At 29.7% G+C, this 26,284-nt stretch overlaps 1 protein-coding gene across 2 annotated transcripts in view; it reads left to right on the forward strand.

Annotated features, from left to right (window-relative positions):
- LOC118197094 (protein FAM91A1) overlaps positions 1–25,907 on the forward strand; it is a 169,635-nt gene extending 143,728 nt beyond the window's left edge. For both annotated transcript variants that reach the window (XM_085809656.1, XM_085809657.1), the window contains 5 exons: positions 5,448–5,561; positions 7,185–7,254; positions 17,034–17,457; positions 23,131–23,200; positions 25,315–25,907. In XM_085809656.1, coding sequence (XP_085665782.1) covers positions 5,448–5,561; positions 7,185–7,254; positions 17,034–17,457; positions 23,131–23,200; positions 25,315–25,446 — 810 coding nt within the window. In that variant the 3' untranslated portion in view covers positions 25,447–25,907. The remainder of the gene's footprint in view (positions 1–5,447; positions 5,562–7,184; positions 7,255–17,033; positions 17,458–23,130; positions 23,201–25,314) is intronic.
- The last annotated feature ends 377 nt before the right edge of the window (positions 25,908–26,284 follow it).

Consider the following 26,284-nt stretch of genomic DNA (forward strand, 5'->3'; position numbering starts at 1 on the left):
TCGACAGGTTGGTCAACCAAATTTAAAAATCACCATGGCATAAGGCAATTAAAAACTTAATGCGAAAAACCTGTAGGTGATCTGAAGCTGCTGATAAATTCGTTGAACTCATTAATAATGAAAATTTATCTCCAGAACAAATTTACAGTGCTGATGAAACTGGTCTTTTCTGGCAGTATGTACTGCAAGATACCTTGGCAACCTCTACAGAAAAGTCTGCAACTGGTGTCAAAGATTCCAAAGGGAAATTAACAATTTTAGCATGTGCAAATGCTGCAGGAATACACAAGTGTAAACTTTTCATAATCGGAAAAAATACACAACCTTGAGCATTTAAAGGAGTAAAGATTTTCCCCATTATATCTCGTGCAAATAAAAGAGCATGAATGATGCAAGCATTAATGAATAATTGGTTTAAAAATCACTTCATACGCAAGTCGCAGCAGCATTTGAATTCGGTTGGTTTATCTGATTATGCAACAATTGTCCTGATAGTTAACAACTGTTCGGCTCCTACTTCACTTAAAAGTTTTAGTGAAAGACAGTGTATCCGTATTACTCTTTCCTCCAAATTGTACGTCCATCATTCGGCCTATGAATATCGGAATAGTGCGCACGCTGAAATACAAGCATAAATTAGCATTTTTAAAATCCACATTAAATTACTTGAATAATGGCAACAATATTTAGGAATTTTTTTAATATTTAAGCATAGAATCTGTTGTGTGGAGCATCGCAAGATCATGAGAAGATGTGTCTCCAGGTACTTTAAAAAATGCTTAGTATAATTATGGCCAGCTACCATATTTCATGGTGGGGATGATGAAGATAATAGTTGCGAATTTGAAGATTTTTCGGATATTGCAACTTATGTGAAATTTTCCAATTAATGGATTTTGTAAAGAAATATGGAGAAGCGGTAATAAATGAAAATGATATAACAGATTTTTCATTGTGACCAATCAATTAACGGACGGCACAATCTGTAGTATGGTTCTAGATTCAGAAAATACCACTATCGATAGTGAAGAACGTGATGGAGAGGTTATTGAAATCAAAAAATTTTCATTTAGCAAGATAGTCTGAAATTCTTGACATATTTACAGACTTGAACAATGGAACTTTCTAACTGAACAAGAAATTATGTCTGTCTATAGAATTAAAGAGAAATTATTAGCACAAAAAATGAAAGAAAAACAATTTATATTAAAAAGAAATGTTTAATAAAGTAAATAAATATTATGCCTCCTTTTTTTTTCACGTGTGTGTGTGTGTGTAAATTTTGATACTCTTTAAATCATAAAGGCTCATTATTTCATAAATCATGATTTCATATTTTTTATTTTATAATTTCGGCATGCCATCTTACTAGTTTTAAACTGATGATCTTCTATCCGTAAAAATCCCAAATCTGGAATCGCCGAAGATCCAATGAGTCCGAACCTCGGACGTTGTACTGTACCAGATTAATTGGAATAATGAAGCATGCAAGATGAGAAATTCTTGATGTTTTACATTATTCTAATCATGTGCTTTATGTGACTTTACTTACTAATACAAATTGCACTGTGACTATGTTTCAGTGCAAGAACAATGGAAATTTGTTAGTCGTGAACACTCTTCACCAAAGTGTAGATGTTGCAGATAGTGCCAAGAAACTGCTTGAAAATGTGGTGTTTTACAAGGTCTTCAAAGTAGGGTGTTGACATGCTAGACTCGATGGCTACAAATTACTCACCAAAAGCCGCAAGGTGCAGATGACCCATGCCTGTGTTATGTAATATTTCATTACAATGAATGCTTGGATTGCATATGAAGGAGCTATGGGCAACACTATTTCTCGGAAAGATCTTTTATTGCAGCTCGAAAAATTTGCAGAAAGATATATAATTTCTAAATGTATCTCTTTAATCTGTACCACATAGTTCTTGGCATTATAGTCTTGGGTGCTTCTTGAATATTTCTTGAAGTTGTGCTGCTGCTTGTTTTGGAACTCTTTGGACTTGTGATGCCATCTACTGTTTGTATTGTGAACCACTTGCTCCTGGTCTACTCAGTCTGGTATTAATGACAGTGTTTGCCAATAGAAGGGTGCCTGTAAATGTCACTTTTCTTGACTGCTGCACTTTTTGTTGCCAGGATTAAAAATCTGGACATTCTCTAGCTTAACACTTGTACATCAAAAATAGCAGCCTAGATTACGTGTTTTTTGGGGGGAGGGTGTCTTTCTTGCATGATGAACGTAGTGCTGCAGAGCAGCCAAATTTAGTTTCTGACACTACATGGAGAAACATACAAGCATCAGCTTTAAACTTTTGATGACAGAAGCAATAGCTACTCTTGCCATTATTTGTGTGAAAGTTACATTGCCCACTCTTAGAACAACTACAATTATTGAGGAATCGTAGATTCTGATTGAACTGTTTTCGGGACAGTCATTCAACATACTTAGTGAAATTTGGTATTTGTTTTTTTGTTGAGCTCATTGTTAAAGATACCTTTGTCTTTAGCTCAGTATTTGAAGTTGCATTAATAGTTAGTTCTATTATTTGTGATCTTCGAAACCTTGTCTTCTATTTTATCTAAACAAGTTAAATCTATACCAGAAACCAATAAATTTGGTTTCATATTAAAAGGAAGTTTTTGAATTTTCAAGTTTTTTAGAAAAGCATTGTGTATTTTTGATAATTCTTTCATTTGTTTTAAAAGGAAACTAGGTTTTTTTTTTTTTTTTTTTTTTTTGTCATTTTTTTCTCATGAAAGTTTACAGATTTCCAATAAATCCAAGATTTCCAAATCCAATGGAAGTTTACAGATTTGTAGAATTTCGGAATCTTGAAATCTGTGATTAGTTTTTTTTTTTTTTTTTTTTTTTTTTTAAAGTCGACTATTTGTCATTTTGTATCAAGATACCTTATGCACATTTTAATGTATCTAAATTTGCTGCAGTGTGCAAAAATGTATTATCACTGTAATCACAGTTAGATCAAATGTGTCTTCATATTGTCTTAGACTTAAGGCAGAGTTTGATTTCCAAATAGTTGTTATTTTTAACATCACCCTATTAATCTAATCCTTGATAGAATCTTGCAGCTGTGACTCAGTTACTTCTAAAAAGGGAATGGCCTCCTGAATAAAAAGCATGGACAAAACTCTGGGACTCATTTCTGCTGCATCCCACTGGAGAAAGAGTCAGTGCCTCTGGTAGATTTGCTTTTCAACCAAGTTAATTTACAAGCATGACAAAAGTGGGGAGGCAAAGAAGTAAATAACCATGTGTATCCTTGCAAGCATACCTTGTGTCAAAAAAAATTTGGTGAATCTGAAGGAATCAGGAACCTGGATCTTTGAGAAATGAGCTTTTAAATGTATATAAGAGATAATCTTCAATTAAGGCTATTCAGTGTATGACTTCGGACTCTTAGCAAAATCAACTGGTGAGTAATTGGACAGTGCTGACTATGGAAATGGATTATATGACTGGTCAGGAATCAAAATTAAATTTTTATGTACTGTGCCAAACTGGTTAAAGCAATGAAAACAGAGCTATGTGTACATGCTGCAAAGGCAAGAGATGAAATTGTAAAAATTGTGGTAAAGTAACAAAATTTGAATTGACTGTAGTATGGGAAAGCAAATATATAAGTTATTAGAACGTGATGAATGAAAAAAGATAAGTTGAATGCATCTTTTAGTAGTACTGTACAATTTGTATACATTGTAAAATTTGTATGTATTTTGTTTCAAATTAATGTAATTTATAAATTTGATTTTTCCCGCATAATTTGATGAATATGTTTTCTTTTACTTACAGTAGATTGTAAACAACAGTGCTATTAATTATTATAAACAGCAATTATATTACAAAACAACAGTTCTTATTATAAATAACAGTTTCACTTAAATTGTCTTTTTGGATTTCATTGCATATGCTCATAAAATGTTATAACTGAGTAATTTAATGTTTGTTAAAGAGAACTAGTTCTAAAATATTGAACCATTATTTAAAAAAAAAAGTATGCTAAATATATATAATGTTCGTGATTTTGAATTTAACCTGTCAAAATGATAACTAGACGTTTTGGTAATGAAAAAAAAAAAATCCTCTTTTTTTTTAGTATTCAATAATGAAATTAATTTAAAAGGCATTTTTATGGATTAAATTCTTTAGTTCAGTGGAAATCTTTAGTATTAGTCTTGTTAGCACAAAGAATGAGATTCTGAAAAGCAAAACATTCGTGTAAAATTGCATTTAACTAATTCCAGTTCGTTTAGTCTTCCAGGTTCTATGAGAATGAATGTATTCGAGGTAACCGTGTTTATGCTTTTGAAATATTTAACATTCCTATGATAAATTTATTTCTTTACATTTCTTTCAATAGAGAAAATTATGTCTCTATTGAAAGAAATGTAATGAAAAATATGCATTAATTCAAGGATAAAGGACATCCACTCACTGATTGTTAACCTGATATTTCTATAAATGCAAACTGTCGCTACTAATGTTACAAGTATAGCTGTATAGCTTTAACACCGAGTGTGTGTGTGTGTGTAGTGAGAAAATTTTAAAAAGAAGGAAAAAATAAGAAAGGGGAAACCCTTTAAGGTATATTCCTTTTTGTTTACATAAAGTTCGAGATAGTATGCTATATCTGTTTCATAAAGTTTTAAGGTTGTATATCTTGTTCTTTAATTACTTCACATTGTGAATAGTTCTAGTTGAAAGTTTACTTTTAAGACAATCAAACCTCTGCTAAAAATATATGAAGCATGTCATTCAAAAGATCTTTAAAGTCAAAGCAAGTCATCTAACCTTTTGTGTTATTGCTGAAAATAACTGCCATTTAAGAATGCAACTATGAGAGGAACCGGTAATTTTTTTTAATAATGTTGCTGTAGAATATTGTGTATCATAGAGAAGTGATGACTTTTGAATTTTGTAATGTTCAAAGGGGTGAAAAGTACTCTTGAATATTATCTTCTAAAAATTTACCATTTAATTAAATTTTAACAGAAACGTGAATATAATTGCAGACTGTATGTACTTAAAAATTTTATTGCCTTCCCTAATTATTATTTTTGTTAGAAAAAGTTGATAATAAAATCATTTAGCAGTTTCCTTAAAAAAGTCATCTCGGAGAGCTTTGCCTTTATAATAAAGTAACCAAATTCTACCAATCTTTCTTCAAATTTGTTAAAATATTGTGCATATTATAGGTGGCTGCTGTGATTTTGGATATTAAGTTTATTCATGTCATTTTTTTTCTCTGTGTCATTTCTGCGAAATATGAGCTAAAAGGATGAAGAGTTATTTCCAGAGTTTTAATCTTGATCTGGTATCATAATAATAAATATGTGTCTCATAGTTAGAAATTCAAAATAATTTAATTATTGATATGTAAAGAGTTGTTTTATCTCCATGTAGTGAGAATGTATGAAATTTTCAGGACCATGAAAAACTTCTTGTAACTACCTGGTCTCATGATCCCAGCACTGTTCCCATGTCTAATGCTTTGCCTATTCTTAATGATGCTCTTTGCCATTCACCAGTTTTAGTTCAAGTAAGATAATTTTTCTCCTTCATGAAAATATAAAACTCTTATATAAAACTTGATAATGGTCATTTGACATCTTTGCTCATATACAATTTTGGATTTATGCTTTTAATAAGATTCTGACCATACAATGAATTTATGCTTGTTTATTATTACAGTCAAAAGTCGTTAATTTGGACATCCATAATTCGGAATGATCTATAATCCGGACCTCAAAACTAAAAACTTTCTGCGCATGCGCCGCGTTGACACATGCGCATAGGCATTTACGCGTGCGCGTAAGACCCTTTACGACTGCGCATATGAGTTTGCGCAAGTGCAGAATACGTTTTCACGTGCGCGTTTTATTATAATGGACGTATAAGCTAAAATTATCTAATTATCTATTTCAGTTAATGTTGATGATTGCGTTGTTCCTTAATTTTCGAATTGGATCCGGCTTATTATTTTTTGCAGACTGTAAGAGCAATTTTATAAAAGTAAGCTTAAACTTTCGATTATATCAAATAGAATTTCCGATATATATTTGTTAATATGTAAAGGATCTAAAGCGAAAGTATGTTTTGAAATCCGAAATCTGTTTATCAATTTCACGCTGCTCGGCGGGGGGATCGCCGGGTGGCGGGCGTGTAATGAATTGGAAGTTGATCTGTCAACACTATCTTTATCTTCAGAGCAGATGTTTTTATTTTATTTGGCTTATAATTCCTTACCAAATGTAGTATTTCATCTCGATATGCTCCGTCTTTGATATGATTTAAAACAAGTTCCTCGTCATTATAATTCGCTTTCGATAGCGAAGAAAGTAACAGAGGTTATTGAAAACGAAAAAATTTCGATTGACAAATTAGTCGGTGTTCTCGACACAGCAATTATAGGACTTGAACAGCGTAACTTCGTAACTGAACAAGAAATTATGTCTGTTTATAGAATTAAAGGGAAAGTATTATCACATGAAACGAAGCAAAACTTAAACAACTTACATTGAAATAAATGTTTAATAAAGTAAACAAATAAATATTAAGCTTTTTCTTTTTGCAAATTTTGATACCCTTTAGATCATAATTGTTCTTTATTTCATAAATTATGGTTTCATATTTTTAATTTTAGAATTTCTGCATGCCATGTTACGAGATTTAAACTGATGATCTATAATCCGGAAAAATCGATAATCCGGAATCGCCGAAGTCCCGACGAGTCCGGATTAACGACTTTTGACTGTATTTTTTTATCTCATGATACTGTCACTTCTCTGACATTTAAAAGTATATAAGCTTGTGTAAAAGTAAAGATATTTCATAAAGTAACCAATCATCCTCCCCCCATGCAAAAAATAAAAGGCAAACCTAATTACCATTTTCCCATCTATTCTGATATATCTGCCTGAATGGTAAATAGTAACATGTTACAAAATATATGTATAATACAAACTCATTCATGCAAAGTCTGTGGGCTTCTTTCCAAATCAGTTAAATGCATTTTTTAGTCCTATAGCAAGAAGCATAATGTTTAAAGGGGATAGTTTTTCTGTAGTTAAAAAAATATAGCTTTTTTAATATTATATTACAATCTTGCAAGTAAAATTGGAGAGTTCCATTTATCATGCATCTTTTAAATTTTTTTCCTTAGGGACAAGGAACTACAGCAGAATTTTCCTATGTTCCATTTCCTATTTATTCAACAAAAGAACAGTATAAAGGTATTTAAAAATTTTCTCTAAGTAATTTTTTTAAAGGAGAGGTCCAGCTGTCTGGTTTATAATGAAATTTTTATTATAATGAAGATTGTGTAAGTTTAAAAAAATAGATGCTTAATAATAATCACAGTTTATTGTATGTTGAACCCATAATTCCAGTCTCTAAGAACATTTATAAACTTCATTTTCTATCTTTAACCAAAAATTTCTTGGGTGTTGAAATAAATAAATGTGAAAGATTTCCATTAATAAAGCTTAAACATGTAATTTCTTTCCCTTACATTTAAAATTTTCTGATTTTTTTTCATTGAATGATTTAATAAAATTTTAAATAAAAGAAATGAGTGCAAAGCACTCATAATTATATTGCTGAATAAACTTTGATACAGTTTAATGAAAAAATAGTTCCTAAATAGGTAAAAAGTTTCAAATGATATTTTGACTTAAAAGTACTAATTTGTACTTTGTTAGAAGTGATTTTTTAGTCATAATAAAACTGGCATAGTGATTTTTTAAAATTATATTAGAATATGAAATCTTTTACCAGCATTTACAGTTTCAGAATTATTGGTTCCTTTTCAGATAATAGTTATGTATGCTAATAATAAAACTGGACTTTGACATTATCTATTACTTTATACTATATTATGACATTATTTATTATTCTATTATATATTACAGTAAAAAATCCCCAAATTATGTGTGATATGTCATGATATTCAAGTTAAATATTAATCATTTTTAATTCTCTGCATTTTCAATTCTGAAAGTTGAAACTCCAAAGCAGATTTAATAATAAATGGTTACTTTGAAAAAATAATATCTATGTTCAATACATTGGTGAACCATGTTTTTTCATTGCATTACTAATATTCATAAAATTCTTACAGTTCATCTTCATTTTGAATTTTTTTCCAGTTCTTGATCTGGTTGCCATTTGTGTATAATATGCTATTTTATGTATAATAATATCAACTAGTGAGCGAATTTGTAAGATTTTAATTTTTTATACTACTGTGCAACACATATAACAACTGATACATTTTCTTGTGAAATTTTTTCCTGTGTATAGTATGACGTGACATCAATTTTCAAGATAATGTGAAAAAAAGGGGGAGAAAAGAAAAACTTTATTGGAACTAAGTTTTTTTGTTGGCGTTACTGAACAATCAGAAGCTGAGTGACTGAATTTAAGCTAGCTTTCTGCATTTATGAATATATATTCTGAGTACATGAATCATTTAGGCCAATTTTATTTATGAATGAAACACTGCCTTTTCTGTGAAGACATTTGAAATTCTAGCTTTAAATTTTCCCTGATGCCCATACATAATGAGAGGCCAAAAGGCTTTCGCTGTATACAGATGGAAATGAAATCTATATGCTATGCAGCTATGTGCAGATGGTTTTAGAAATAGTTCAGAGTATCATTTAAAATTTCCTGTACTGTGCAAATATTTTTTGTGTCAAACTGCAATAGGCTCTTTCAGCATTTTGCACAGTTCTCATAATATTTATTCAACTCTTTTTTGTAAAGAAATCAGTTTTTCCACTGAACAGTTTTTGAGTTTAATAATTAGAAGTCCTCTTATGCAAATAAAAGTTCCATATTTTATGCAGGCCAAGGAGTGGAGTGGCGAAGTAGTTAAAAAATGTTGAACACTGCTAGTTTGACATGAACCCTCCTAGCAAATAGATGGCTGTTTATTCTTTGTATGGTTTTCCTTATGTTTTCTCGTATTTGTTCACAAATATGAGACAGCTTCCTTTAGAATGTTCTTCATGAAAGTATTTCTACCCTCAGCCTGATAGACTTCATGTGCTGTGCCATATTCACATAGCCTACTTTTACTTTGTTATCTATGATGTTAACAATTACACTTAAAATGTAGGCAAGAGCAGGAAATTTTGTGTTCATAGATGATGTGTAACAGCTGAATCTATGTAATTTGATCGTGCATTCAGTCTGCAATATCAAAATTTATTGCTTTTGCCATTTTTGGAGGCAAAGTATTAATGCAGTACAAACTCCGAGATCCAGAATCATCAGATCTTTGGCATTCCAGATTTTAGATCATCTGTGTAAATGTAATAGGATGATAAGTAGAAAAGTGAAAATATTCTTTATTAATATATCTTTAAAAAAGAATTATTTCTCATGAAGAAAGATTTTTCCCTTCCTCCGAGTCACAACCATGTAAGATTATTCCATCGTGTGTGACTTGAAGCCAATATGGCAACATTTACTGGATTTAAAGGCCAAACTACAGATATTCACCATTTGGTTCATTGATTGATGATTGAAACATTGTCACTGCAAAGTAACACTTCAGTTTTTTTTTTTTATTATTATTTTATTTTGTTTAGCATTTCTTCTTATTTTATTTCATTAATCAGAAAATTCCACATCTTTGTCCTGATATGTGGCTACTACTTAACAGTATTACTTTGGAAATGTTGAATTCTGGATATGTGAAAATTCTAGAGACTTGTGCATATAAATGTACTTTAAAATTAGTATAATTTGCCAGATACTTCATTGAACCACTACATATAGAAGAAATTATATATTTTTGAGCTGTGGCATATTTTGAAACCATTCTCATTTTTTAGGTTCATCTTTCATATCACTGAAGTTTTCGTTTTGTTTTACGATATTACACAAATCAAGTGACTTAAAATTATTTGAAACTTTTGTACCTGAAATGAAGTAATATCTTTTACCTTCTTAAGAATAAATTGAATTTAAATACAAATTTAATTAATTCTTTGCGCCATTGCTGCAAGGAAGGAAATTTAAATTTTAAGAAACATGTATATACGTAAAAAAGCAAATTTTGAGTTAAAATAATTAAAAAAAAGGGAGAAACATATAAAAGATTTAAATTTCGAATTAATCTAAAATATCATTTAAATTCAGATAGCATAAGTAAATCAAGGGCAAAACCAAACCATGAAAATAAATTCACCAATTTAGCAAATTAAAATTAATCTAAATTTTTTTTTTTTAAATGCAAAAGTGAATGACTGCTGAGCAGGCAGGAGACAGACGTATCAAGGTGAAGTTGCCTCCAAACATAACTCTTCAATCATTCAATTCGTGTTTCGTCATTCATGCAGGCAAGGGTAAAAGTCAAAACCAAAATTAAATACATAGTGAAGAATGTCCAAAAAGAAATACCAATAAAGTGGTACCTTGAGAAATTAGCAATTAAAATTTAAAGGTCTAAAAGGAAAATACCAGTAATGAAGTATTTTGAGAAATAAGCAATGTAAAGTCTAGTATTAAATTAAATTTTTTTTTTAAATTAAATTTTCCAGAAAAATTAATTTAGAAACCCTTGTCTACAGAAACCTCCCCGACACGAATCTACATATCAGTCAAAAAGAAAATAAAAAGGAACTGGAGTAATTTATATTAACCAATAAGAAACTAAAAAGAACTAATTCATAATTTATAAAAAAAAAAAAAAAAAAAAAAAAAAAAAAAAAAAAACAAATATATACTAAAAGATATACAGTCAAAAGTCGTTAATCCGGACTCGTCGGGACTTCGGCGATTCCGGATTATAGATCATCAGTTTAAATCTGGTAAGATGGCATACAGAAATTATAAAATTAAAAATACGAAACCGTAATTTATGAAATAAAGAACAATTATGATCTAAAGGGTATCAAAATTTACAAAAAAAAAAAAAAAAAAAACTTAATATTTATTTGTTTACTTTATTAAACATTTCTTTCAATGTAAGTTGTTTAAGTTGCTTCGTTTCATGTGATAATACTTTCTCTTTAATTCTATTAAACAGACATAATTTCTTGTTTAGTTACAAAGTTCCGCTGTTCAAGTGTTATAATTGCTGAGTCGAGAATACCAACTAATTTGTCAATCGAAATTTTTTCGTTTTCAATAACCTCTGCGTCACTTTCTTCACTATTGGAAGCGAATTATAATGACGAGGAACTTGATTTAAATCATATCAAGGACTGAGTACATCGAGATGAAATACTACATTTAGTAAGGAATTATAACCCAAATAAATTAAAAACATCTGCCCTGAAGAAAAGGATAGTGCTGACAGATCAACTTCCAATTCATTGCGCGTTGTGTTGTTTCCCTCCTCCCGCAGAGCAGCGTGAAATTGATAAACATATTTCGGAATGATTAGATAATCAAAGGATATGGCTTTATCCATTTTTTTGCAGCAATTCCACTTTCTGTTTAATGGACTTCGAAACATACTTTCGTTTTGTAGATCCTTTACATATTAGTAATTATATATCGGAAATTCTATTTGACATAATCGAAAGTTCAAGCTTACATTTATGAAATTGCTCTAACAGTCTGCGAAAAATAATAAGCCGGATTCAATTCGAAGATTAAGGAACAGCGCAGTCTGCAACATTAACTGAATTAGATAATTTTAGCTTAGCTTATACCGTCTGTTATACATTAAACACGCATGCGTAAACGTATTATGCGCACACGCATATTCGCAGCCGTAAAGGTCTTACGCACACACGTAAATGCCTATGTGTTAACGCAACGCATGCGCAGAAAGTTTGTAGCTTTAAGCTCCGGATTATGGGTGTCCGAATTAACGACTTTTGACTGTAATTACATATCTAGAAAATACTACATAACAAATACTTAAAAGCAAGTAAATAGTAAGTTTTAATTCTAACTTACCTACCATATTAGCTTTGGGGTCTGCAAAAGTATTTCTAAAGTGATGTAAGTGTATTCTGCAAATTATATAGATGGCGCTTATGTAAATAAAGTTGAGTGACAAGCTGCTATCTTTGTTTATTAAAAATTTTGTAAACATTAATATTAAAATATTTAAATAAAATCTAGAAAAAATCAAAGAAATTCTAAAAGTATGTAGTTCAAGTTTTAATTTTAACTGACCAACTATTTATGGTAGGGAGTTTAGTAGCTGAGCCAATCAAGAGATGTAAGTTTGTTCTGCAAATATCATAAAAAGAGTACTCTAATTGAAGTAAAGTAGAGTTAAGTGGTTATTGTGAATTAATAAATGTAAACTTGTTTGTAATGTTAAATGTGTGTTCTGTTGCAAATAATAACGTTAAGTGAGAAAATTATTTTTTTGTGAAAATTGCAAATTAAAAAGTAATAATTAAAAAATAATTAAGTAAATATGAAATGTTTTAAAATTTTTTAAAATGTTTTAAAATAAAACGTCTTAAGAAATTCCCTAAATTTTTTCAAGTAAAATTTAAATTTTGAAATGAAATCCTTAAAAAAATTTTTATTTATTAAATTTAAAACAAAGAAATCAGAAATTTCCCAAAAATTCCATAAAAAGTGTTTATTAAAAGCTAAATTTATAGAAAGAAATTATTGAAAGTTTTAGTAAACTTGATTCCAACTGGTATATCAAAACTTACTAAATACTGGATAAAGTATGGAAAATTAAAAGAAGATGATTAAAATCCTCAGTCAATTCGGGCTATAATTGAGACTTTTGAAAAGAGTTGGCCCTTTATTAGTAAAAGGAAAGAATCCAGTATTGATTAAATATACATATTTACGAATTTATTTACAATAAAAATTTACAAGATATTCCTTTACTCTTTTTTATCCTCCATTACCCTCCAGCTAAGGTTTAAGGTAATGTTATCATACCATAAAGAGCTAAAAATTATAAAGTAAAGTTAATGTCTGCCTTTTTAATATATAAATTAATAAATTTTGGTTGTACTTGGTTATCAACTTGAACATTAATCTTCTATTTCAGTACATATATTTTTTATTCTGATTATTTAGTTATGAAACATGTTTTCTATTACTTTTCTAGAGATATTAGAGTTCCACTTAATTAGCTTAATAGTATGAAAATGGAAATTCCTTCTTTTATCATATAATTTAATTTTGCTGTGTTTAATAATTAGCAGGTCTAGGTATTCAATAGTATCTTGATTTGTATTCGTTCTATTAAGCGTTAAACGATTTGGGTAAATTTTTGGGTAAATTTTTCAAAATTTACCCAAATAGTTTAACACCTAATTGTTTAACACACGTTTAATAGTTTTTAAAATTTAAATTAATAATGTAAATAAATTTTTAATTTTAAATTTTGAATTGCTCAAAATTTACCCAAATAGTTTAACACTTAATAAAACGAATACGAATCAAGATACTATTGAATACCTAGACCTGCTAATTATTAAATATAGCAAAATTAAATTATATGATAAAAGAAGGAATTTCCATTTTCATACTATTAAGCTAATTAATTGGAACTCTAATATCTCTAGAATAGTAATAAAAAAACACATTTCATAACCAAATAATCAGAATAAAAAATATACGTACTGAAATAGAAGATTTAAAGGAAGAAATAATAAAGCTAATTAATGTTCAAGTTGATAACCAAGTACCACCAAAATTTATTAATTTATATATTAAAAAGGCAGGCATTAACTTTACTTTATAATTTTTAGCTCTTTATGGTATGATAACATTACCTTAAACCTTTGCTGGAGGGTAATGGAGGATAAAAAAAGAGTAAAGGAATTATCTTGTAAATTTTTATTGTAAATAAATTTGTAAATATGTATATTTAATCAATACTGGATTCTTTCCTTTTACTAATAAAGGGCCAACTCTTTTCAAAAGTCTCAATTATAGCCCGAATTGACTGAAGATTTTAATCTTCTTCTTCTAATTTTCCATACTTTAGCCAGTATTTAGTGAAGTTTTGATATATCAGTTGGAATCAAGTTTATTAAAACTTTCAATAATTGTTTTTCTTTAAATTTAGCTTTTAATAAACATTTTTTAAGGAATTTTTGGGAAGTTTCTAGGAAATTTCTGGGAATTTTCTTTGTTAACTTACATTTTCTTTCTTTAAATTTAATAAATAAAAATTTTTTTAAGGATTTCATTTCAAAATTTAAATTTTACTTGAAAAAATTTAGGGAATTTCTTAAGACATTTTACTTTAAAACATTTTTAAAAATTTTTAAAGATTTCAGTTTTACTTGATTACTTTTTAATTTGCAATTTTCACAAAAAAATTTTTTTTCACTTAACGTTATTATTTGCATTATTTACACAATTTTACAACAGAACACACATTTAACATTACAAACAAGTTTACATTTATTAATTCACAATAACCACTTAACTCTACTTCAATTAGAGTACTCGTTTTATGATATTTGCAGAACAAACTTGCATCTCTTGATTGGCTCAGCTACTAAACTCCCTACCATAAATAGTTGGTCAGTTAAAATTAAAACTTGAATTACATACTTTTAGAATTTCTTTGATTTTTTCTAGATTTTATTTAAATATTTTAATATTAATGTTTACAAAATTTTTAATAAACAAAGATAGCAGCTTGTCACTCAACTTTATTTACATAAGCGCCATCTATATAATTTGCAGAATACACTTACATCACTTTAGAAATACTTTTGCAGACCCCAATGCTAATATGGTAGGTAAGTTAGAATTAAAACTTACTATTTACTTGATTTTAAGTATTTGTTATGTAGTATTTACCGTATTTGACGACATATAAGATGCACTTTTTTTCCTGAATTTCGTCTCAAAAAAGGTACCTGCGTCTTACACGTGAAGGTAGTTGCATTCAATAATTGTTTATTTGCCTTTTATGAAACGTGAGAACTAAAAGAAACCATGCTATTGAAACTTTTTCCCTTGTGTGTGGCCGTCTAAATAAGGGTGCGTCTTATATGCCGTCAAATACGGTAAGTATTTTCTAGATATGTAATTATATATTTTTAGTATATATTTGTTTTTTTATAAATTACGAATTAGTTCTTTTTAGTTTCTTATTAGTTAATATAAATTATGTCCAGTTCCTTTTTATTTTCTTTTTGATTGATATGCATATTTGTGTCAGGGAGGTTTCTGTAGACAAGGGTTTTTAAAATGCATTGGTTTCTAAATTAATTTTTCTGGAAAATTAAATTTAATACTAGATTTTACATTGCTTATTTCTCAAAGTACTTAATTATTGGCATTTTCCTTTTAGACCTTTAATTTTTAATTGCTAATTTCTCAAGGTACCACTTTATTGGTATTTCTTTTTGGACATTCTTCACTATGTATTTACTTTTGGTTTTGACTTTTACCCTTGCTTGCATGAATGACGAAACACAAATTGAATGATTGAAGAGTTAGGTTTGGAGGCAACTTCCCCTTGATAAGTCTGTCTCCTGCCTGCTCAATGGTCATTCACTTATGCATTTTAAAAAAATTTTTTAGATTAATTTTAAATTTGCTAAATTGATGAATTTATTTTCATGGTTTGGTTTTGCACTTGATTTACTTATGCTATCTTAATTTAAATGATATTGCAGATTAGTTCGAAATTTAAATCTTTTATATGTTTGCACATTTTTTTAATTTTTTTAACTCTAAATTTGCTTTTTGTATACATGTTTGTTAAAATTTTACCTTCTTAATAGAGTTACTATAATTTTCATTTAGTATCATTTTACTTATTTTAGTACAATTCAGATTAACATAATTCTTCATGAATAGTTTTTTAAATGATTTAAATTCTTTCAATTAAATCATCTGAAACCATAACCTGCTAAATTTGAGCATGTGGAAACATATTTTTCTTTTTTATGTGTTTTGTTTCTCACATGCCGTAAAAAATGTATCAAAAAATATTTTACAACTTCATTCCAGAATACAGATCATAAACTTAAAGTAATAATTAGTTAATTGCCCACTAATTCAACTTTTTTGAAATAACGTATTTGAAATAATTATGTAAATTAAAATTATTCCTCGACATATTCTAGGTTTAAAACCATTAAACCCCCTTAAGCTTTCAGTATTTTTTTATTTCGTGCCTTACCCTTCACCTAAACCACCACTGATTTGCTTAAAGATATACTGTGATTCTTAAACCATTTCCCATATTCAGGATAACTTCCCTTTTTCGTTTCCTGTTTGCCCTGCCTTCTTATATCTTGCCTATGATTTTACTTTTAATCATTAGTTAACTGCTAGGAGGCATTCCATATTCTTTAGAGATATCACTCCGTTTCTCGATTCCTTTCTGTACTTTAGTTTTTTCGCTTTGTGATTAAGCAGTTACAATAATGATCCTCCAGTCTTTTGAGACCGCAACTATAGATCCTTCAAATCACAAAAACAAATCTCTGCTTGCAAACTTAAAGAATAGATTATTGCAGACAAATCCCTTTGAGCACCAGATGGGACACATAACCTTGTATATCATTTATGATATTTTAAGAAATACTAGATTTTTTGTTGAAGAGATATGATCAACTGCATCTTTATGTTCCCTTTTTACTTGTACAGCAAATCAGTAGTAGATGAGTGCTGTTAGATGGAGAAAATGTGAATGAAGCTTTCTTTTCTCGACTAATAAGAATTTGATTGACAAACTGTTAATCAAGAAAGTTTGACAAACTGTCAGTCAAGAAAGATTGACAAACTGTCAGTCAAATACTTGCCAGAAAATGGGTATCAGTAAATTAATTCTTGCAATTTTTAGTAATAGGAAGTTTTTTTTTAATAATCTAAAAATTCAGTTTATTGTCATTTTAAAAGTTCAAATTAACAAAGCCCATATAAGCAATTTATTATAGTTGTAATACAGGTATTATATATATATATTTATTTAACTTATGCAGCTTCTGTAAATTCATTTTCATTCTTTGGCAAAGTTTATTAATAAAACTATTCTAATACTATGTTATTAAAAAGTGTAGATTGTGTATTAATATTAAGTTCCTTTCCTTAGATCTCAGCACAACAGAAATGTTACTCACTGATCACTATGCAGTCAAAATTCTTGCTCAGGAAATGGATCTTAAGCATAACTGTGGTTATATAACTATGATGAAATCTAGTACAAGTGCACCATTTAATAAATTTCATGGAAATGCCCTTCAGAAACTGAAAGGACACTCAGATATTGATTTGAATTCATACTCTAATTTTACTGCATTAAGTGCAAGAGCAAGTGAAAGTAAAGTCTGCTATCAAAGTCGATTTACACATACTGGTAAAGGTGATGGTTCTTTTGAAGCCAAATCTATTCCATTACAGGAAGAAAAGGAGTGGGTGCTTTTAGATTGCTCTTTTGGGATTCCATTATTTGATGGACAGTTAAATTCACAAGTTTGTGAAACATTGCTTTATGAGCAACTCTGCAGCAAATCCAGGTATAATTTTCATATATAATTTGAAAAATGATCGTGTAAATATATCTTTATATGGCTGCCTATTGGGATAGTGGTTATTGACTCTTGACTACTGTTCTGAGGTGTCTGGGTTTGAATCTTAGAGAAGACATAGATATTGTAAATGTATACAGGTGACCCTCCACTTTTGCACATTCTACCTTTGTACGATTTGCTATTTCATGCATTTTTAAAGATTTTTTGTTGATGATGAAAAAATTTGCTTGTGCGTCCAACCGCTTTTGGCTCACTCGTTCCATCTAGTTTTCTTCCCCCTTACTCTCATCAGCGCCAGGTGTTTGAGCCATGATGAGGGTAGGGGTGAGGTAACATAGGTCACAAACATTCATTAGTTCCTACAGTAGAGGACTTCTCAGAATCATAATTACTACTGTGTTATTCTGAGCAAGGGGTTAAAACAGTTTGTCTTTCATTAGGGCATGTATCAATGTGTTGTGCATTTTGCTATTTTATTTCTTTATGTTTAAATATTTCATGAAAAACTGCAGTCTTTATATGAACTAAAAGAAATTAAGGCTTCATAAATTTCATACAATCAAGACAAAGATGGAAATAACTAAACATTCTGGAAACGGTGAATCTCTTTCTTCAACTGGACATTTGTATGATATAAACAGATCTATGTAATGTTCAGTTTTCAAAAATAAGAGTGAATTAAAGAATATGTTCAGAATTGTGGAAAAATATCTTTAAAAATTGTTTCCAAAAGACACGGCAGAGTGACGGAGGAAATGAAAAGATCTTTGTCATCGTGGATTTATGATCAAAATAATGTCCCTCAGAGTTTTTTTATTATTCAAGCTAAGACTCTTTGTTTGCATGAAGATTGGAAGGCTAGATTAAATGCAAATTCAAACATGGTGTTTCAAGCAAATAACGGCTTGTTCGACAAATTTAAAATGAGATATTCTTTGCATAATACTAAATCCAGTGGAGAATCAGCTTATGCAGATAAAGATGCTATGAGAGAATTTATTTTTTCCTTTTCCAGAATTATTGTACATGGAGAATATTCTTCTAGTCAAATATTCAATATAGATAAGACTAGTTTATTTTTGGGAGGGAATGCTTAATTGAACAATTTTAACGAAGGGAAACACTAGTTGTTCTTGGACATAAAGCTTCCAAAAACTGATTGACATTGCTTCTTGGTAGAAACTTCACTGGTGATTTAAAATTGAAGCCATTGTTAGTTTACCAAGCAGAAAATATCAGAGCTTTGAAAAAGAAAGATAAAAATTTCTTCCATATAGTAATCAAATAAAAATTCCTGGGCTACTGCATTAATATTTAAAGGTTGGTTCACTATTCATTTCATGCTGACAGTTAAGAAATATTGTAAAAATAACAATTTACAATTTAAAGCATTATTTATCTTAGACAATGCTCCAGGACACTCAAAATCTCTGCTGAGTTTATACCTGGAAATCAATGTTGTGTTTCTTCCTCCCAGTATTACCTGCCTCATACAGCCTATGGGTCAAACAGTAACAGCTATATTTAAATGATATTATATGAGGAGAGTAAATGACCAAAGTAAGTGACTGAGAAGATGGACCAACATTAACAGATTATGGGGAGAACTATAATATATAGAGCACAATAAACAATATTGGAGACCTGTGGGTTGAAATAAGAGTCAACAATAAAAGCCCCCCGAAGCAATTATTTTATAAATTTTGAAACACTGGGAACTATAGCGGATGAAATAGTTAGCCGAATGAATGTGTAGAGACATTAGGTATTTTTTTGGAAGCAGGCAAGATGAAAAATGAGCAGTCGCCTTCGCCGGGAATCGAACCACGGATCTCTGGAATACCGGCCCAGTGTGCGGAACCACTACACCACGAAGGCACGCTAGGAAGGCGGGAGAAATACCTTATATACTCCCCCTTTTAAAGAGAGACTGGGGTTTTTAGGGGACCCAATAACAAAATCCTGGGTGTGGAGAATCCTCATCCATCACCCTTTTAGTTTGAGCGCCACTGTAAAGACAGGTATTTTTTTGGAAGCAGGCAAAATGAAAAATGAGCAATCGCCTTTGCCAGGAATCGAACCACAGACCTCTGAAATACCGGCCCAGCGTGCAGAACCAACATGAAGGCACAGTAGGAAGGCGGGAGAAATACCTTATAAATGAATTAAGCTTGTATGTCAACAGTGAAAATGTTAATGAGCAGTTTGATTGAAACTCACTCAGTACGTCTGTCAAGCAAATATTAATTGTGCAACTATGAAACATACAATATAAATGAGGAAGAAGAAGCTGATGACTTTAACAATTAAAAATATGCATGAAGCCTTCATGCATCTTGACCAATTTTTGTCTATCATGGAAGAATGTGATCCCAATGGAGAACACATATCTCAGGTATGTAGGGTGACTGAGAAAGACACAGCATATTATAGACATCTTTGTCAAGAAGAGGAAAAAAAGGTGGTGTTCAACTGACTCTTGACAAGTTTATAAAGAAAATACCTGAAACCACTTAACATGGCTCTTTAACTTCATTTTATACTTATTGAATAAATAAATATTTTAAAGAACAGTTTTTGGTGCATATTTTTTACATCCTTTTACTTCTGAAAAATTCAACATTCAGGATTTTCAAGAACCGATTATGTATAAAAGTCGAGAGCCACCTGTAATTCCTTTGGGCACACGGGCATTCCAAATATATGCTGAGCTGAAAGTTCTTTCATGTGGTTTGGTGGGAGGGAAAAAGAGGTGGAAGACCCTCAAACCTGTCCCCTGGGTACACTCTCAAAATTGGAGCAGAACTTAGCAAACTTGTACAGTCATCTCTATGGTGCTTAAGGTTGATGCCAACAGCAGACATAATCATATACTTCTTGCCGTAATAAAATTTGTGGGCTTGTTCTGATTAGGTCAGACAAGTGAGATTAGCTACAACGACAACAGTGCATCTTTATTTTCCTTCAGTGTTCTTAATTACCCAACATAAATGAAGCAAGATGTTTATCACTGTTTTTAAATAAAAAGCAATCTTTACGTATGTATGTGATATGTGGAAAAATGGTTGTAACTATAGCCACCAGATTTGAACATACATAGTCCCTTAAAGCCTAAATATTGAATTTTTATTATTATTATTATTATTATTATTATTATTATTATTATTATTTCCTGTTTTGTGTGAAGGTAAAGAATTCTTGATTAAGAAACTTAGCACTTTAAAAGTGATGTATTGTTACTTGGCAAAGCATAAGATATTTATTTGTCTTTCATATTTAATCAGCACACTCAGCGATTTAAGAGAAATGTATTGCCAGTGACCAAAGTAATATATTTTTTATCATCCACATGTTAGTGCATTACTATTTGGCAAAGCTTAAAATATTTCATTTTCTTTCTTCATCTCGTTAATTATTAATTACTAGATTGACCCATGAAATTATCCTTAACTGCCTTCATTAAAATTGTTACATATTTTCTCTTTTTGTAGTAACTATTTAATGTATCTAGGCATGCAAATGACTTGTAAAAGTAATAATAAAATTATGGCCCAATATTGGTGCAAATTTTTGATTATTTTGCATGGAAAGAGAAATATAAAAATAAAAAGATGAACCACAGAGTAGTCGTATATGCTTTGTTAATTTGCCTGGAAATAATGCTGGATGGCTTAAATATTGTTTAAATTATTTTAAATAATTGTTTTATGTATAATTTTTTTTCCACTGAAATTTGGCTATAGACTTAACCTATGTCATACTTAAAAATGATATCAGTTCATTCTTTAGCAATGTTGAATAATTTAGAATGGAGGAATTACATGTTATTAAGAGTCCATTTGTGTCAAATTCATCATCATCTTAATGAAAAGAAGATATTAAAAAGAATTAATTGTGTCTGTGTGAGTGAGTGATTTGAAATGATTGACTGAAGCTGTTTGCTGACTTAATTTTTTAATGGGCATTTCTGTCACTTGACAATTTTTTTTTAAATCAGTTTTGAACTTATCTGAATTCACTTCAGTTTAAAAAATTTTTCTGTAACAATCGAAGTGAGGAAGAAGCAGCTGATAAAAACGTCCGCACTTTGACAATTAAAAAGTATGAATGGAGCCTTCATGCAGCTTGGCAAATTTTTTACTGTCATCGAAGAGTGTGATCCCAATAAAGAACATATATCTCAAATGCATAGGGTAATTGAGAAAGACTCAGCATATTATTGAAATTGTTATCAAGAAAAGAAAGGTAGTATTCAATGAACTCTTCAAAAGTTTATAAAGAAAATACCTGAGAGCAATTTTGAGCATGTTAACGGAACTGTTGATCACAATAAGCAATGTATTTTCCATGTTTTTGTATACAAACAGGTGCTACTTCATCCATGTGATAAGATTATCGAAATGATCACATTAAATGGCATGTGCTATAAATTTGAATTGTACATAATTTAAAGTGAGATGAAGCATTTTTAAAAGGAATGCAAACTATTATAATTAAAAAAATATTTAATAAAAAGGTAGAAAAGTTAACAAAAGAAAACTCATTATTTTGATATATATTTGAAGATATATGTCAATTATTTATCTTTTTTGTGATGTAAGTCAGTTTGGCCACTTTTCTACTTCATCTTATGTTGCAACTTTTACATATCTAAATTTGGAAAAATCTTTTAAGGTTTTCCTAAATTTCAGTGATTGCTTGGCTTGGAGTTAACTTTGCTTAACTTTCTGTTATTTGTCCCTTGATTCCTTTTGTTAATGATTCAGAATCTCGTCATGTTAGTGTTAGATTTCATTTGTCAGGTTTTGCAGCAGTTTTTGAGTTCATGTGCAGTTGTGCTGCTCAGTTTTCACATAATCTCAGAATTAGCTTTAGAAGCAATTTCAACTCTTTCTTTAGAAAATTATAATTTTCATTATCATCAAAATTGCAATTTCTTTCATTTCATATCCTCTTTGTTATTTAATACCATAGTTTTATTAGAATACCTGTTTTTTCCTAATTTAACTTTTTACTGTCTGCTTAATTTATGGCTTCAATTTTAGAAGGATGGTGTAATATTTTATAGTATAGTTGGACATTATTAAAATTACTTGTATAATCCCACTGAGCAGCTTCATTGTCATTGTCTGACTGGTATGTGCTAAACAAAATTTCTTGCAAGTCGTCCTTAAAGAGTAGGGTTGGAAAGTAAACTCTGCAAAGAGGTGAGCAAAGAGAAAATTGCAGGGACAGGAAGATTCATTGGAACTGTATGGAAGTCAGGACCTGTTCATAGGACCCAAGATTGGACTGCTATCTGTGATGGAATGAAAGATATTATCAGCGATTGCTATTTTCACATTTTACAGAAGAGCCCAGTAAAAGGTTTGAGGGAAGGGGGAGACTCTTAAAAATTGGTATTTGGGAAAATTGGAAATATTTTGATTAGTTATATGTAATAAAAATAACACATTTCACTTTTACAGTGCTTAAAAAACAGAGGGAAACTCATACATATGAAAATTCAGTATATAGAGCTCAACTGTGTTTATTATTCTATTCCTATTACAGCTTTTACTATTCTGTGAGATATTTTATTTGCTGTTTTATCCTGTCCAGATTTATTCTAGTGTATGCCTGTGTATGCTTAATTTTATTTCATGTATCATATTACAGCCTCAAGAACTTAATTACCTCAAACCGGAAATTATGCCTTCAGGTTTTAGAATTCATTTCAGAATATCAGGTATGTAGACTTTTGGAAACTATCATAAATGTATATGCTGTTTTAAGGCCTTTATATGAATGGCTTATATATTCATTTGGTTTGTGAGCATGCATTTCTTGCATTTATTCTAGATATAAATGAACAGAAAGAATTTTGTGTATTTTAGTCATTTTGCATATGTAGCTTAGGCATTTGATATTTGAAGAATGCTTTAAAGAACTAGAATAAAAGCTTTAGAATTAAATAACTATATTAGTAGCATCTTTTATGGTTCTGTTCATTAAATAGGCCGTACTCGAGAATTTTAAATACTGCATTTATGCATGTCTTAGGTATATAAAAGGATGAAGAGTTAACATTCTTAATTGTATTTATTATCCTTTTTTAATGTATAAGAATGTCCATTTTCAGAGGGATAAGAGTAGTTTTGACTTCAACCAACACAGCAATTAAAGTAGAACAATATGACAGTGTTCTTATAGTTTTCAGAAGCCCTCAAAATTAATTATCTATATATATGCATGTTAGAACATATTTTTATTCATTTTCATACTTAAAAAAGATGAATTCGGAAACTTCATTTATGACATTTTTTCTGATTATTTGACTATAACTTTTAATAGAATTCAAATAACTGGATAAACTTTGATGCATGATAAAATAAAATGAGAAGAAATAATTTAAATGATTAAATTTTCTTTTGAGTGGTATGTAATATTATGGTATTGATCAAATATGGAATGGTAATGTAAGCTATCAAACCTCAAATATACACTTTTTCTAAAGGTTTTTCCCAAAATTTTGGCCAAATAAGCATATCTCCAGTTTCTTGAGTAGAACTGTGGGTTTGCTTGTGTTAATCACTAGGCATGGCAATTTAAAGACATTTAATGGTATAGGTGTGAAAGAATCTGCTGTTTGCCTTCAATGTCAGCAAGGTGATATGGATCAAAAGCATTTTAAGAACAGCCCTAAAGTTGTAAGCTTTATTTTTGACATTTCAGCAGAAGCTGATTTAGATTTTAATTTGTATATTACTGTTTTGATTTTTTATATGGCTGTTCCTTAATTAATGGCAGAGATGTTAGATGTGGGTATCTCTGCCATTAATTTTCCACTGAAGAAATAATTTTGTTCACAAAATAATTTAAATATTCGACATTTAATAACTGATACAAGAAGAAAGTACCTCTCTCCTTTTACCTGTACTCATTGACAATTTAAAATTAATTATTGCCTTTTTCATGAAATAAAATGTTGATAATTTTTAATATTGTTAATAACCTGTATGAGTCTGAATTTGGTTATTTGAATAATTTTGCTTGTGTTTGTTTACGATAAAAAATATCTAAACGTCTGATCTTAATGGGCAATAGCCCTTTATAGTCTTCATTTTAATTTGGGTATTTCCTATTTCTGTCCAAAAGTAACTGCTTACAATATATGAACTGCATCATTTCAGATTAATTTATAACATACATTCAATCTTGCATAATGCTGCAGTGCAGGTACATTCTTACAAATCAGTGAATAAGATTTCAATTGAAATAAAAGCTTTTTGAGAGCCAAAACTTTTTGACACTCTCCCAAGCTTTCTTCTGAATGTGTTGAACTTCCACATTTGCTTGCTAATATGTAATGACTCAATTCTGTTTCATCCATTGTCTGAAGATGTGCTAAGCTTTCAAAATTGTGGGATGCATATTGCACTCACAGTGATGTGTGAATCTAAATATGCATCTCATTTCTTTTATCCAGTAGTAAAATGTGCAAAGTCTACGGCTACATTTGCCTCAAAGTTTCTTCCTTCTGTCTATGCAATAAACCACTCCAATCTGTCACATTTACCTAGGCATGCATTTTTCTGTAGCATGTAAAATGTATTTAATGCTTTAAGTTGTTAGTGAAAAATATGTTTTAATTGTTATAGTGCCTAATTTTGTTTTAAATGGCTATTGTTATATGTATATTCAAGCATTTCTCTATTTTCAACACAATGCATTTTTAATTCATGCTTATTAATAAATTCCTTTATTATTAGAAATATTTCTTGTATATTGCTTTTGGTAATATCATTGTTTGTATATTATATGTAATGGAATCATAATGCGTATTCAAATTTCTTTTTCAAGCCTGTCATCTTGGATAGTGGGCGAAATATTTCATTTCCTCCAAATCGTCCAGGTTGTGAACAGGAACTTCCTTTGCCCTCAGAAAATCTTATCTTCTGTGATGGAAAATTATCTATATGGAATCAGAAATAGCTTAACATAGTCTTTATAAGTCATTAAAGGGGAAAATGCGTGAATTATATTTTGTTATTTTTAACATGCTTACTCATTTTTTTAATGAGTGTGTTCAGTTTTTTAAAACCAGGTTTAACATTACACATAAAAGTTTTGTTTTTATTTACTAAAAAGAATATTTTTAAAGCATAACAGGTCATAGTTAATTTATTTTTCATATAAAATGAGGAATTAGCATTTTCATTCATTCAAGTAAGTTAAAAGGGAAAATAATTTTTAAACCATGGTATTTGTTGATCTTATTAAGAATATTAGAAAATTGATGTATTTTTGCATTTTGAAAATGTAGTATTTTCTGGATTTATTGTCAGAACTTATTTATGTCAGCCCTTCTCTTGTATCACATGGCAATAATTCAGCTGTAAATACAATAAATTATTTTTTTATTTCAATAAAGTTTTAACTTTGAAAATATTTTACTTAATGGTTTTGTTCCAAGAGTATGCTGCCTGCATGTGATCTCATTTCATTTGCTTGAAGTAATTACATGGTGCAGATAGCATTTGCCCTACTTTTCACTCATTAAAGCTTGTATCCCTCTTCAAAGGCCCTTAATTTTTTATTCTGTTACTAAAATTAAATGCAAAGTTTTTTAATTTTGGTAATTAATATATGATAAATTATTGGAGATAAGGCTATTGGGTACCCCTTTTTTATGGGCGATTCTTTTTTGATGCCAAGAAGGCACAATTTCAAGATGTCTGGTACACAAAACCAAAATAAAAAGTCAAAGAATTGCACAAACTCGGTGTCCATGTACACATCAACCTATTTTCACTTTAAAAAATTAGAGAAT

The sequence above is a fragment of the Stegodyphus dumicola genome, chromosome X2 (genome assembly GCF_044657685.1).
Source record: "Stegodyphus dumicola isolate Sdum_Otavi_A_Nest chromosome X2, ASM4465768v1".
Classification (NCBI taxonomy): Eukaryota; Metazoa; Arthropoda; class Arachnida; order Araneae; family Eresidae; genus Stegodyphus; species Stegodyphus dumicola.